This window comes from Mixophyes fleayi, chromosome 11, assembly GCF_038048845.1.
Source record: "Mixophyes fleayi isolate aMixFle1 chromosome 11, aMixFle1.hap1, whole genome shotgun sequence".
NCBI classification, from domain to species: Eukaryota; Metazoa; Chordata; class Amphibia; order Anura; family Limnodynastidae; genus Mixophyes; species Mixophyes fleayi.
In genome coordinates this window covers 76,805,226-76,820,882 of record NC_134412.1, presented here as the reverse complement: position 1 = coordinate 76,820,882, position 15,657 = coordinate 76,805,226, and the positions used below count along the sequence as shown (strand labels likewise).

General features: G+C 41.1%; 1 protein-coding gene and 1 long non-coding RNA gene across 6 annotated transcripts in view; both read left to right on the top strand.

Annotated features, from left to right (window-relative positions):
- Positions 1-15,657, top strand: part of ACAP3 (ArfGAP with coiled-coil, ankyrin repeat and PH domains 3) — a 135,041-nt gene that overhangs the window by 115,006 nt on the left and 4,378 nt on the right. For 2 of the 5 annotated variants that reach the window (XM_075189741.1, XM_075189739.1), the window contains 6 exons: positions 1,762-1,863; positions 3,289-3,381; positions 3,549-3,769; positions 5,466-5,575; positions 6,029-6,139; positions 7,718-7,779. In XM_075189741.1, the coding sequence (XP_075045842.1) occupies positions 1,762-1,863; positions 3,289-3,381; positions 3,549-3,769; positions 5,466-5,575; positions 6,029-6,139; positions 7,718-7,779 (699 nt within the window). Of the gene's footprint in view, positions 1-1,761; positions 1,864-3,288; positions 3,382-3,548; positions 3,770-5,465; positions 5,576-6,028; positions 6,140-7,717; positions 7,861-15,657 lie in introns of all 5 variants that reach the window. The other 3 variants (XM_075189738.1, XM_075189737.1, XM_075189740.1) reach the window with 2 other exon arrangements.
- Positions 7,867-10,692, top strand: LOC142106747 (uncharacterized). Its single transcript, XR_012679775.1, has 3 exons — positions 7,867-10,363; positions 10,520-10,550; positions 10,611-10,692. It is a non-coding gene; the product is annotated as an uncharacterized LOC142106747 (long non-coding RNA).

Below are 15,657 nucleotides of genomic sequence, written 5' to 3'. Positions count from 1 at the left end.
GGGTATGGGATAACAGCAAATAATAAAAGTATAACATTTTATTTTAATCTCTCTAACTTCCATTCTCTGCTAAGGGAGAGATTTTTTTATACCACACATATCGTCTTATCGTAAAATAATTTATATAATAAAATTATATATATTTCGTAAAGAAACTAGCTCAGCAATTGCTATAGCTGCTTTCCGAGCATTGCTCCATCACTATCAAACATGTTTATATATCTGAGACTATAGCATGGGGTTTGTCTCAATGTATTAGCTATACTGTATGATGCACACTACCCTGCAACCTCTTGCTCTTCCATTGTTGTCAATCTCTAGTCCCCAGTACTCTAGGCTGCAATGCCAGCAGCTGGCAGAGAATGTTGGTTGTAAGATCTACAGCAGTGAAGAGGTGGAGGGCTGCACTCCAGCCATCAAGGGGGCCAGAGTAAGTAGAGAGACCACAGTGCACTCTCTCCTCCTTCAGGTATGCCGTGTGACCTCCCGCATCGTTCAGAGGAGGTCAGGTGACCTCCGCGCATGTCCGCTGCCTCCGTTCTAATAAGATCGGCAGCAGTGAAAGAGGTGGAGGGCTGCACTCCAGCCATCAAGGGGGCCAGAGTAAGTAGAGAGACCACAGTGCACTCTCTCCTCCTTCAGGTATGCCGTGTGACCTCCCGCATCGTTCAGAGGAGGTCAGGTGACCTCCGCGCATGTCCGCTGCCTCCGTTCTGATAAGATCGGGAGCAGCCGGCTGGGGGGGCCATAGGCAAAGGCTCGGCGGGCCATCTGTTGCCCATCGCTGGACTAGAGACAACCACTGTGTTTTCCCATTGAATTTTATTACTCTAAAATATTTTTATATTGTGGAATTAAAGGCTTTAGACTATTTTGCCATTATGCTTACTTGGCAGTGTTGCTTCCTTTGCTGAGTGCCAGAAGACCTCCATCTTGACTGTGCTTTGCAATTTTTGAGCGCCAGTGTCTCATAAAAACATTCTGGACCCTCCCCCCTTAATTAATGGAACGTTTAATAACTGTTTTTGCCTGTAATATTGTTCTGTGGGACCAGGGGAGGGCTGGCAAATGTTAAGCTGGGGGAACTAGACAGCAGCCTATTGGGAACATTTTAAAGAGGAAAAAAATGTAGGTGACCCACTGTCCTGGCCCAAGGCAGCCCAACATGGACTGGCCCAGGGGGAAGATGCCCCCCAGCCGAGCCAGCCCCTGTGTGGGGCTTCCTTTACCTTTTTTAAGTACATTGTTTTATGTGTGCATATTAATTGGCATCTGCTAATAAATGCATCTTGATGGTGCAGAAAGCAACCAATGAAAGTGGTGGTGGAAGTCTGATCAGGTGGTGGAACAAGTTTAGCCACATAATAGTAAGACAATGGAGTTGAGCATGTTACTGCCTTATTAAACTATCTTGGGGAATTGATAGGTAACACCCTGAATAAAAACAACAAATATTGTTGTTTTTCCTTCTGTATTCATTAGGCAATTACCATAGGATCAAATGTCTGTGGCCCTCTGCAGTGAACTTACCTTAAAAGCACTATTACAAGTAATATAATTGTCTTTTTTTTGGCTTAGTTAGCCGATCTAAGCATTATGTGTAACATAATATACCTATAATCTTTTTTTGTTTGTGTGTTCCAAATCCAAATATTTCACCTCATTAGTAATTGCATGAGTAGTCCCATCCTCATACTATACAGTTATTAAAAGACACAAGATTGTATTATTTAATTGATTATGCCCTCACCTTCCTCTTAGGTGCCAACCAGCTTCCTGCGCAGCACCCCCTGCCAGCTGCACCGTGGACTGGCAGTGGCGCTGAGCCCGGTGGGAGCGCTATGCCGTTCCTCCCGGACGGAGGTAAGGTCGGCGGCAAGAGAAAGTCATACATTCACATACACTAGAGAAGGAATAGTATGAGGGGCTCGCAGTCGGAATCCAAGGGGGTCCAATATGGCCGAATGCAATATGGTCGACCATTTTGCACCTTATTGAAGGAGTGAGGTGTAAGTTGTCTAGAACATCACACACACCACACTTCTTGCCTATCTGATAAACGTACGGCTTGTCAACTGTTACAGCTTATTACTTTATTCTCATATGATATCAACATCCTTCAAGCCAAGTCACTAAATACAGAAATGTATGTCACATTGTAACATGGACCTGGAGCAATGTTTACATTGTACCTATAGCAATTGAATGGCTTATGTAAAGCAATCATGTGACTTCTGTGCAAAACACTTTTATTATTCAAATGGTCACAGATCTCTTCTAGAAATTGTAATATCCTTATATTGTACAGTAATGGTTACATTCTCACTTTCTAAATGGGTTTAATTTGTGTAGATGGTCTGTTGTAGGGGGAAGTGCCTTATATGCCTAATTAATGTTTATGGGAGAGGCCATGCTGAGATGAAATTAGAGGACTAACCAATTACTTACTCTATCATTTCTTTCTTGTCTTGCTTTTTCCCTCTCTTCCTCTCTCTTTTCTTTCCCTCTTTATTTTGTTCTCTCCCTCTTTCCTTTTCTCTTTCTTTGTCTCTCTCTTTTTTTTTTTCTTTGTTTGTCTGTCTCTCCCCCTCGCTCCCTCTCTGTGCCTCCCCCTCGCTCCCTCTCTGTGCCTCCCCCTCGCTCCCTCTCTGTGCCTCCCCCTCGCTCCCTCTCTGTGCCTCCCCCTCGCTCCCTCTCTGTGCCTCCCCCTCGCTCCCTCTCTGTGCCTCCCCCTCGCCCCCTCTCTGTGCCTCCCCCTCGCCCCCTCTCTGTGCCTCCCCCTTGCCCCCTCTCTGTGCCTCCCCCTCGCCCCCTCTCTGTGCCTCCCCCTCGCCCCCTCTCTGTGCCTCCCCCTCGCCCCCTCTCTGTGCCTCCCCCTCGCCCCCTCTCTGTGCCTCCCCCTCGCCCCCTCTCTGTGCCTCCCCCTCTCTGTGCCTCCCCCTCACTGTGCCTCCCCCTCGCCCCCTCTCTGTGCCTCCCCCTCGCTCCCTCACTGTGCCTCCCCCTCGCTCCCTCTCTGTCTCTCCCCCAAGCTGTGTGTGTGTGTCTCTCTCTCTCTATCCTTACCCCTCTTGCCCGCTGTGAACTAACCATGATTCTAGCCTTGTTGTGTTTGTTGTGTGTAGCTCCTAAACTAATTGATGTAGAGATGAATAGTTATCTTGACCTATAATTATAATTTGGCATAAGCATGTAATACATTTAAGGAAGAGTTGGTCTTAATCTCCATGTTCTGCATCTTGCTTTATTTTAACAAGGCTTTGGTATTTTTTCTTGTTGGCCCGGCAGGTCTGAGCAGTGACAGTGGTCTCGGAGGCAGCACGGACGGAAGCAATGACGTCTTAGTGTTTGGCTCTGTGGTGGACAGTGTCACAGAGGAAGGTGGGTACATGTATCGGTCTAATTGTTCAGTAGGTCTATCATACTTTCTGACTCGTGCTCAGTAGATTCTTCTCAAAAACCAGGCATATCTGTATTGTTAGATTAAACCATTAGTAATGTGTTATTTGCAAATCAATGTTCCTCTTTCTGTCCTGTGTTGGATACAGAGTGTGAAGTCTCAGAGGAGTCGAGTGGTGAAGTGGAGACAGAACAGGAGCCTTCAGACCCAGAGGATCTGCGGGAGCTTCATCCTGGATTGCTGATGTACAAGGCGTCTCGTGCCAGGAACTTGCCGATCATGGCTGAAGCCCTCGCCAACGGGGCTAACGTCAACTGGGTGAACGATGAGGATGAGAGCAAGACCCCGTTGATTCAGGCTGTGATAGGGGTGAGAATCAGCAGTGTGCTTTTTATTCTGGGACTGCAATAATTACAAATGTTCATAATTTTTGCCTTAAAAGTAGCTTAGGCACGTTACCCCGAAACACAATAATTTTTAGGTGGAAGATTTATCTACTAGTTGATAGCCAGAATCTGATTGGTTGCTACGGACAACACCTCAACTTTTCTTTTATAGGTTTGATAAATCTACCCCAAAATGTAATAACTTAGGGTTTGATTCATTGAGGAAAGTAAAGCCAGAAAAATTAGTAACTTTGAACCTTGGCAAAACCATGTTGCATTAGGTAGGGAATGTCCTAGATCAACTTTTAATGTAAGTGTAAAAATAAAGCTATCAAGTATTTGTGTGCTACATGAAAAAACAGCCAGTATTTTCCTTATGTGATAAATATTAAACTAATTTGCACCCCTCGCATTGCAACATGGTTTTCCCAAGGTACAAACCTACTCATTTTTTTGCTTTTCTTTCCTTACTGAATCAGGCCCATAGAGTTTCTGGTTAAGTTCAGGCTCTCGTTTGAAGGGAAGACAAGAGAGGGTCCCCCCACTCCTACCTGCTTGGGGCAGGAGAGGTTATGGATGGCAAAAATAGAAAATACCCATTTAATATGAGTTTTAATTTAAGTTTCACATAATATTAAATTAGAATGTACTATTAATGTACTATGCAGAAAACAATAATATATTGCCTACAAAATCCTTAATATATTGGATAATACAATTGAACTTGGGATATACTTTAGAGAGCTTGAGTCTCCTTAGGAGGCAGGTACATTACATGCATTGTTTACATAACACTCATTTTTTTACTCAAGTTTTCTCCTGGACAAAACCATGTTACAATGCAAGGGGTGCATATTAGTTTATTATTTTGCACATAAGTTAAATACTGGCTGCTTTTTCAAGTAGCACACAAATATCAACTTTAAATGTCAGTGTACAAATAAGCTATCAAGTATTTGTGTGCTACATGAAAAAACAGACAGTATTATCCTCATGTGCAAAATAATAAACTAATTTGCACCCCTTGGAGTGCAAAATGGTTTTGTCCAGGAGAAAACTTAGGTAAGAAAACTTGCTCAATTTCTTGCTTAACTTTCCTTAATGCATCAGGCCCACTATGAGCAGCACAAACAAAGTATACAAACTAGTGCTCCCTTCTTAGTACATTTTATGCGCTGTCATTTCATTTTGTAAGGGATATGAGTCGTAGTGGCCATAGGGGAACAACATTGGACATACTTACTCCACAAATATAAATTGGGAAGGGTTAACTATCTGTCTGGCTACCCTCAGTATTCTCAATGACTCTTATTGAACATCATGGACGATGCATTCTTTAAAAGCAGGATTTTCAAAGGTTTGTGAACTTAAAGACCTCTTAGCCAAACATGTCAGCTTCCTTGTGTAATAAATCTATTTGTAACATTAGCAAATGAATATATTCAGGGTTGAACAATGAATGGATCTTTTGTTTATATAAGAAACAACACTAGATGGAGCCACTGAAAAATGGCAAAGGACACAAAACAAGTGTTCTGTCGGGTTGCAAGTGATCTGTCAAGTTCTCCATACTTTTACATAAACATTTGTAAATTTTACAAGCTGCATATACATACTGTACTGTATATAGAATAGCCCTTTATACCATGGTGTTGATGGTATCATTACTTTAATCTTAGGGCTCATTGATAGCCTGCGAGTTCTTGCTGCAGAATGGGGCAGATGTGAACCAGACTGACATGAGAGGGCGGGCGCCTATACATCACGCAACATATCTGGGACACACCGGGTAAGTATGGATCATGCGACCAAGGAGAGGTACACGGAAGATACGTGATGACAATAGTCAGCTTCAGAAAATGATCAGAACACTCGTCGCATGAAATACTTTGTGCTGCTGTGTTCATTCCGATGATTTGATTGGCTGCAGGTTGTTCTATCTCCAAAAAGGGTACACATGGTCAGACAGGAGAGGAAAACTGATATAAAATGCTTAAACCCCACTCCAACACACCTTAAAAACAAACATTTATTTTATTATAACCAACAGTGACAATTATTTCCTTATATTAGAGTACACTAATCAGTATTATATTGTGCACTTTAGATAGTCGGAAAAACGTTATTCTGACATAACATCATTACACCACATCACGAGTATTGCAGTAATTCTAGAGGTATAACTGGTATGTTAGATCTAGGTGTCTGCTTGGACCTAATGACTTTCTCTCTCTCCATTCAGTCAGGTCTGCTTATTCTTAAAACGAGGGGCTAACCAACATGCAGTGGATGAAGACGGACAAGATCCCCTCAGTATTTCTGTGCAGGCAGCCAATGCTGATATTGTCACTTTGTGAGTTCTCCTCAGTTTTTGTCTTTGTCTTTTATAGTTTACATTGTAGACATTCACAACATTATTTACAAACCGCATTTGCTATTTGTAGATTGCCGGTAGTTTGACACTATGGGCTAGATTTACTAAGCTGCGGATTTGAAAAAGTGGGGATGTTGCCTATAGCAACCAATCAGATTCTAGCTTTCATTTATTTAGTACCTTCTACAAAATGATAGCTAGAATCTGATTGGTTGCTATAGGCAACATCCCCACTTTTTCAAACCCGCAGCTTAGTAAATCTTGCCCAAGGTGTACATCATACATATGTAAGAGAGTGCATCACTCTCCTGTTCTAACACAGTGTATTGTTGTATGACATAAGTTTGTATTTCATGTATCGGAAGAGTAACTTCATGTGCAGTCTTTAGTCATATGACATTTGCTGTGTTCTTTCAGTCTTTACTTGTTGTAAAAGTAAAAGGTCATTATAGCACATTGTATGCTCTGAGAGCAGTCAGGGGAATGAACAGGTGAAACAAACAATAACTAGCGCAGATTGGACACGTGGAAGATTGTACACGTGGAAGGGGTGCAGACAATTAATGTTCCTTCAGCACTAGGGGCCTGAGTCATTAAGTAAAGTTAGGCAAAAAAATGAGTAAATGTTCTCCGGGACAAACCATGTTACAGTGAAAGGGGTGCAAAGTAGTTTATTATTTTGCACATAAGATAAATACTGGCTGCTTATTCATGTTGCACACAGAAACTTGATCATTTTATTTTTACACTGGAATTTCAAGTTGATCTAGAACATGCCCTACACCAACTATCAATCTGTGCCCACATTTTAAATTTACCTCCCCCTCTAATACAACATGGTTTTGTCCAGGTGCAAAGTTACTACTTTTTATGCTTTGCTCTCCTTAATGACTCAGGCCCTAGATGTCTGTGACCCATATGAAAACTAATAGGGGGAATTCAGTTCAATTCCATGTGCCGCTGAGTATCACCGTGATGCTACTACGATACCCCATCATCCCACACTTCCTGTGCACCTCTATGGGGTCTGCGATGTTGCATATCCACGGAGTGCCCATGTGACAGTACCCGACGCATTCCGCAGCACATTGCCGAAAGTTTAATTGCCCCATATAGTGTTCATATCTTGCAGAACAAATGTGGATTCCTAATGTCTAGCCACTTGGGCTTTCTCTTTCACTGTAGCCTATCATTGTGAACATGTAAGTGGTTTTGTGGTACCATTGGACACTTAGTTCTGCCTAATACCTGGCCGAAAGTTACCAAGTGTCCCCTTGATGTTTTATACCTTTTATATAACCTGTTTTAAATTTTGGCAGCTTAAGGGTCATTGCCTTTGACAGCCTAAGTGCTCTATAAGGTATGGTAGAGTGTGGGTAGGACCTGATCCCCTCAGCCCTTCCAGCTTCTGCTGTATAAATCTCACCTGAAGTGTGTGAGTGTCACGCAGAAAGAAGAGGCCGCCCTTTGCTTGAATCCCTTCACCTTTTGCAAATGCTTGTTTTATGGTTTCCACCTTGCCCAGTAAAAACTCAGCTGTCTTTCCTTTTCCCGCAGGTTACGACTGGCTCGGATGAACGAAGAGATGAGAGAAGCAGAAGGGCCCTTCGGACAACCAGGTCAATATCCCAGCAACAGTCCAACAGAGCAGCAGTACAGGAAATGCATCCAGGAATTCATCTGCCTTAATATAGATGAGTGTTAGTCAGACTAAGTCCCTCAAGGGGGCGCAGCTGATCCCTACTTTTTTGAACTTTTTCCACTAGCTGCTCTTGGCATCCTTTTTTTTTTTTTTTTTTTTTTTTTCTTTTTGGAAACCTGCATGGGGTTTGTCTTCTGGCACCAGGGGAGGGAAGAATGACCAGGGGCACAACTAAACCAAAAGTTTTTGGAAGGGTCTGGACCAATACCCCTAATTTTTCTTTTTTGTCCTCAACACTGCCAAGAGCAAAAGGAAAGATGTATTAATATTTTATGTACTGTTTAGCACTTTTACAAACTGTGATTCTTTTAGGCTTTTACTTTATCAATATCAGAGCAGACACTGGGAAGACTGAGTCAGTGGGGGAGCCTGTGGTTCTTCTACCTCTTATAGTGCCTGACTATATATATTTATTTAGGGTGAAGTTGAAGTGACCCAGCTGAGCCAGTGAAAGGTACTTATACATTCAGGGACCTTATTTGTGTCCGCTGCCTAGCTTATTTTAGGGTTCTTGTCTTGATGCATTAAGGTGGTCTGTTTTGTCGTAGCTACATCCGTTTTAGTGACCGAGGGGTGGGGGGGTGTCAGTCAGACTTAGGGAGTGGTGGGTTTCTGAGCAATTGCTGTAATGCTGCGTGGGATATCCGTAGGTGCCCACATTTGAAGCACTTTTCCTATTTTGAGGTCTATTTTCCTGGTGCTTATTTTTAGTGTGACAAATACACACAATCCTTCAGCTTCCCCTATCCCTGTCCACGTGTCTTGTGCCGTTGTCTTAACCTCTTCACTGCCAGAAGACAGATGAGAATGAGCGAGACCTATATGATATCCTGATGTCACTTATCAGCATCGAGTCTATTTTATTTATAGATCAGAGACAATTATTGACCATTGCTGTAAGGGCAAGGTTGGACTTTCCTGTTGCCCGATACATTTTCCCACATATCTTTTAGAGCACACACATTACCTTTACTTGATGGGTGCTTACCTCTTTATGTGTGTCTCTCAGTATAATTGGCAGTCTCTTGAACAAAAAGACTACCTGACAGTCTCTCAGAATCCATGTCAGTGTCTTTCACTATTTCTTTCTACGCCTGTTTCTCACCATCTACGTGCCCTCTCTCTGTACTTGTTTGGATGTGTCTCTCCCTTTCTCTCCCTGGCTGCGTGACTCCCTATCTCTCTCAAGGCGCGTCTGTCTTACTCATTGTATTTATCTCTCGTTGAAAAGTAAAGCAGACATTATTCCCGAACCAGCAGTGAAGAGGTTAAATGTCCCGTGTCCTTCATGTCTGCCCTCCACATGGGATGAAGTGCACTAAATGAATTTGTAAAGGCCTATGTTGTGTTCTGTGCCCTAATATACAGTCTATTGGGGTCTCTGCCCTCACACTGGATCAGCTTAGTACTTCAGTAGTAGAATGGGGAGACCGCCCGAGGCTACTACTTTGGTTCACGTTGAGCATTGATCAACGTAGGCTTCCCAAGTGCATCCCTGTGTCACCTCTAGCACTATGCAATTCCATTGTAGGAAGAGATCAGGACGTCAGGGACATAGAGAGGACTGTTAAATATCTGAGTATTTTTCTTCACCAAGACCTGATCTTATCTTTAATGAACTTATTTGCATCCGCTGACATTGCCAGCATAATATTTTCCACGGCATGTCGATTCATCACTCCTGTCTGAATTTGGGAAGGTCTGGGGTTATACTCAGCCCTTACGCTCTACCATTCTATTAGTCACATGATCTCTCAAGGGGTTCTTTTGTTTTTTATTTTGGAAGCCCTGGATAAATAATATGCACCTTAGGTCCAAAAAACCTTGTATAATGTCTATTCGTTTGATGGACATTTAGTAACACCCTCTCAGAAGCACAGTAAGAAAAATCCATCCAGAATTATTGCTAATCTAATTTTATTGCTCACTAGAGAACATGCAATAAATTTCTAATCATACGATCACCAAATATTGACATAAGTGGGAATGGCAGCCATATCTATATTAGCCTCCAAAGGCCTATAGCATGCTTAGAGAAGGAGGCCCAGATTAAAATTACCACAGGGAATGTTGCTAATGGTTTATGTCAGAAGGGGATGGATGATTTATTAATTGTATCCATTTTTAATGAACTTGGGGATTTTGACGTTTCTTGGCCTAGTTGGCAACACCAGAAAGCACTGCCAGATAGAAGCCGCTGGCTTCTCGTACTAACCAGCAGATCTCGCTCTATATAGACAAACAAGGTGCTAACGTTATTGAGGTCCAAACTTATGGCCATTAATCCTCCTCAGGATTTCTTACTAGGCGTTTACAGTCTATCCTGTACTAATACCCTTGTGGTAGGTCTACCCTGTACTAAATACCCTTGCAGTAGGTCTACCTTGTACTAAATTCCCTTGCGGTAGGTCTACCCTGTACTAAATTCCCTTGCGGTAGGTCTACCTTTTCCTAAATACACTTGAGGTAGGTCTACCTTGTACTAAATACCCTTGCGGTAGGTCTACCCTGTACTAAATACCCTTGCGGTAGGTCTACCCTGTACTAATACCCTTGTGGTAGGTCTACCCTGTACTAAATTTCCTTGCAGTAGGTCTACCCTGTACTAAATACCCTTTGTGGTAGGTCTACCCTGTACTGAATACCCTTTGTGGTAGGTCTACCCTTCACTAAATAGCCTTGCGGTAGGTCTACCCTGTACTAAATATCCTTGCGGAAGGTCTACCCTTTTAAATACCCTTGCGATAGTTCAGAAGGGGTTGAGTACTATATAACGAACGTGTAAAATCCGAGACTACTTACCCCGGCAGGATGAAGCCGAACAGCTCATCGCTGAAAAGACTGACACCTTCAAACGTAGACTTTCCTCAATTACGGCACCTTAAGAAGCCAGCAGCGGTTGATGACGTCACATTGAAGAGACTGACTGTGATCCGAGTTCTACAGTTAATAATTTAAGGAGGCAACGCCTGTACAAGGTACATGGTTTACTAATGAACCTTGTACAGGCGTTGCCTTCTTAAATCAACCGCTGCCGGCTTCTTCAGGTGCCGAAATTGAGGAAAGTCTACGTTTGAAGGTGTCAGTCTTTTCAGCGATGAGCTGTTCGGCTTCATCCTGCCGGGGTAAGTAGTGTCGGACTTTACACGTTCGTAAAAGTGACTACCACTGTTCAGAAGCAGTGAATGCTTCGGTTTCAAACTAACTTCAGCCATCGATGCAGCCTGCCATAACACAAGTCGCCCTTTACACTGTCTGTGGTGAAAGGGTTAATATTTTCTGGTAAAAACTGTACATTTAATGTAAAGTTTAAAAAAAAAAAAAAAAAAAAAAAAACATGCTATATACTTGTGCACTTTTTCTCCTTCCTGTATTGGAAATGACCTATATATGTATATGTTTTGTTTTGTGTAAATGTAATTTTGTAAGTGAATTTGTTTTGGACTGCTTTTCATTTTTATTTCTATTTTCCAAACAACAGTGAAGGTGGTATTTTTTTTATTTTGATACTTAATTTATTACGGGATATAGGCCACCCAGAGCAGTGTAATTCCCTCTGATGATACGCATAAGAGACATGGTTTAAATCAAGTCACGAACTGCTGCCTGAGATTTGAGCTGCTTTTTTTTTTTTTTAGCAGGATAAATACATATATTATTTTATGAAAACACTATTTAGTTCCTGCTGGATGTTGTGAATCTGCTGAAGACTTTTTAAAACCTTTTTGTATCAAACTTTGAGTCCGCAATCAGTTGGAACTCATCAGAATTCTGTACTAAGTTCCATATTCTATATCACTTGTACATATTTATACTACTTACAGTGTCTTTCTGTCATATGAGCTGATGTTACATTTGGAAGAAATGTTTTTTTTTTGTTTTGGTGATGATTTTTAGAACCTTCGTTAAAGACTTTTATTTACTGTATACCAGAAATGCAACCTCCCCTGTTGGAAAAATTCCTTATGAAAATCATTGTTTATGGCAATTGCGTGGTTATGTTCCTTAGTAAATTTTTCTGGCCTCTGTTTTACATTTTTATTGAATTTTGTATTCTTAAATACTAGGCATGTTTAATAACATGGTGCAAATAGCCCACCCCCGTACCTGAGCATTCTAGTAGCTTCTTGTGATGATATCATGCCACCCACTGCCAATGGAGATTCATATCCTCTTAGACCACTCTGCTACACCTCACCAACGGTATCTGAATTGTACGAGGCAGCTGCTCTGTATTAGAATCAATGGAAAAGACTTTGGTGACGTCTAATGCACTGAACCCATAGCAACCAATCCGATGTCGGCTTTGTACAAGTAACCCAAGTGAAAGCAAACTTCTGATTGGTTGTTATGAATTTGTGCTATGCATGTTATTAAATAAGCTTCATAGTGTCAATAAATTAAATGTGAACTAGATATATTGTATGTAAAGGCTGTAAGCATTTTTATTAATTCGTTATTGAAATTGGTAATTGTGTGTAGTTGAAATAGAAAGTAACACGAGACCTCACTTTCTGTTTTGTACCTAGCAGGCTTAGACATTACTACTTCTGGTTCTCACCCTTTGAACATTGCTACACACAGAGGAGGCTAAAATATTGTGGACGGAACAATCAATCAGCCTATTAATTTACTAGGAAATGATGACGTCACAAGGCTGCGATTATTGGTCCAGCCCACAAAAGATGGCCACTATACTGTGACTAGGCAATGGATACACTTTAAAATTACCTACTTATAATTGCTTAACTAGGAATTTTCTCAAGAATTTTACATTTTCAGGAAATACAATTTTTTTCGATAAATTAATTAGTTCCAAAAAACGACTGATTTGGAGAATCGTATTTCTCTCCGTAAAAAAATAAAAGATTACCTACTGCTGTTTCCTCAAATACCTGAAAGCATCTGGCATATCTAATTAGGGGAAGTCACTTTTATTTAAAAGCACTTTAGTAATGAACCACATTTCTATTCTATTAATTATCACACTATTATAGCATTTTATATTAACTCCTGAGAGGGATGTTTCTAGATATAGATAGATAATATATGTAACCCTTTCATATACATTGGTTTATCTTTGTCTTTGCAGACAGTACATGGAAAGAGCTCCCGTGTTTAATTTTACGTGGTATAGTCGTATACTCAGATGCTTCAGTTAAGTTCAGCCATGTTTGGATATCCAATACAATAATATAAATCATTAATTGGTGTGAGATATAACATATACTGTCATTTATTAAAAAGGGTTACAAAGCAAACTTTAGAAAACTACTGACCATTGACAAGTATTTGTTTGAATGGGGGGAATCCCCGTTCTTCTTGGACCACAACAGAAAGCGCATTGTTTTGTACAGCCTTTTGATAACGTGTGTGTGTATTTTGACTGCTTTAAGTTCAATGTTTCCTGAGATTAATTTTTATTTAATTTCTACCAAATTAAGATATGACGTTTTTAATTTTTGTAAAAGTCGTCTTATTAAGGCAATGAATTACAGCCTCTTGTAAAGCTATTTTATGGACTGTGATGGCCAAAGCTATATTCTGTTAACGACGCAAATGAGTGTGACCTGCTAGTAAGACCACTGTTACCTGAGCGTGAGTGAGGTGTAGCACCTTGCTGTTGCATGACTTAGACGGACGCGCGCACACTGGTTTCTGTGACGCGTAATGTCCTATACCTGGCCATCTGGTTCGGATCACTTAAAGTGACCGATTCAGATTTTGCCATGTGTTTTTGAACCTCTTGTGCACCAATTAGGGAGAGCCCTGCAACGTGTACATTTCCTGTGTGTAAATCGGAGTTCTGTAGATAAAAGATGAGCGATCAGTTGTACCCTGTCCTGAGACACGGCCCCAAATACCAGGGGTTTAACTGCGCATGAGGACTTTAAATAACTGCACAACGAAAATAAACCCTTCTTTCTGTATATAGGCTAATGCATATTATACCCTTTATGCCTCGCTTACACCTCCGCTGCGTTTTATTTTTGCCTGATCAACTTTTCAGTGTTTTCTGTGACTATTGTATGTCATTCTCTCTGTACTATTTCAACCTGATGTTTCCAGACGGGCCTCCTTGTGACGCACAGGGCGGGCCCTCGGTAACAAAGAGTTTAGAAGTTAATGCAAAGGTGTTTATATAGATAAAATAGAACACGCACATTCACGGAACCCCCAATGTTTTTATTCTTTCCTCGACCTGTCTTTTTAAGCACTGTTAATAAAATCATACTCCAACTCTTCTCCTGATCTGCTTGGCTCTTTATTGCTCCCATCTTGCTGATTTAACACCTCCACACATCTCTACATTCTGTCTTTTGTATGATGCTTTGGCTTTCTTGTTTGATCACATGGAACACATTGTATAATATGAACTTCCTATTGTAAATTAGAAGGGCATGAGAGGTGATCAAGGATATAGATAGGACCACCGGATGATTGCTTCTATACCCGGTACTGAACTAGATCATTTGACATGTCCTTCCAGTTTACTGTTGGGATTGTCTGGCAGACTGTCCTCTGGTAGATAAGGGTTTGGCAGTAGGTGAGCAGGTTTTTAGCGCTATTGTTAGTAGTGGTTGTCAACTTTGGACAAATTTTTGTCTGACCTAAACAAATCCACCTCCATTGGGCATTTAATGGATTCCCCCCACCCCCATTCCATCCCCATCAGGACACTCAGCTTTGCGTTATATGATAGCCCTGTGTATACTTAACAATGACTTGGTAGATTTATCATCCCTACAGAAAAGTAAAAGTGGAGGTGTTACCCATAGCAACCAATCAGATATAGTTATCATTTATCTAGTACATTCTAAAAATTGATAGCTAGAATCTCATTGGCTACTGTGGGCAACACCTCCACTTTTCCCTTTTATAAAAGGTTTGATGAATCTATCCCTTACTGAATGGGAGACTGTTCAAACTTGGTAGGGGTTTCATATAGCAGAAGTACTGTACTTCCTGCTGTTGGACAAGCACAGGTCAGTGTGATAGATAGCCCGCAGTCCTGTGCCATCCGCATATTTCTGCTGCATTCCTTGATGTAGATCATCTGACACCGATGGTCATTCTGGATATCCACAAGGTCAGTGCGTGTCCTGGAGGAGGAACACACTTTGGGCTATATGGAAGAGGGGCAAGAGGTTGTCCAAAGGTGAACAGCAGCTTTTAAATGTACATGCATGCTCAGTTAAAAAAAAACAACCCAGAAGATCATGGACATCACCAACTACAGATCAAATCAATAGTAACCCTAATGCAAAGTGCCAAATAAGGAATACGTGGATATATAAGTTGTGGATTAAGATAAATCTTTTTCTTCCCCAAAAATATGTTGCTAGGATCTTGGCATAGTTGGCCATCCTTCCGGAGATCATGTGTCATTATGGATGGGTTTCCACAGATTGGTCAAAATAGAATACTTAAAACCTCACTTTGAATTCATACAGAATGCAGTATATGTGCTAACTGTACAGATTGTATTGTAGTTTTACTTCTCTTGTTTTTTGTTTGTAAGATCAACACAAACATCAAACATTTACAACAACATGGCACGAGTGTGTCTATGTAAGTCAACATACCCACTGGCTTTTATTTTTAGTTAAGAAATGCCCGTCCAACGCTAGGGGTTTAAGGACTTAGAATGATACTCTAGTGATTATGTAAACTAAGCATTGAAAATTAGTTATAAACACATTAATATGTTGATGAATATGAAGTTGTCAGAACTTTCATCACCAAACATTAATCGCCAAACATAGTGATTAAAAAAATGTCCCCCTCTTAAATG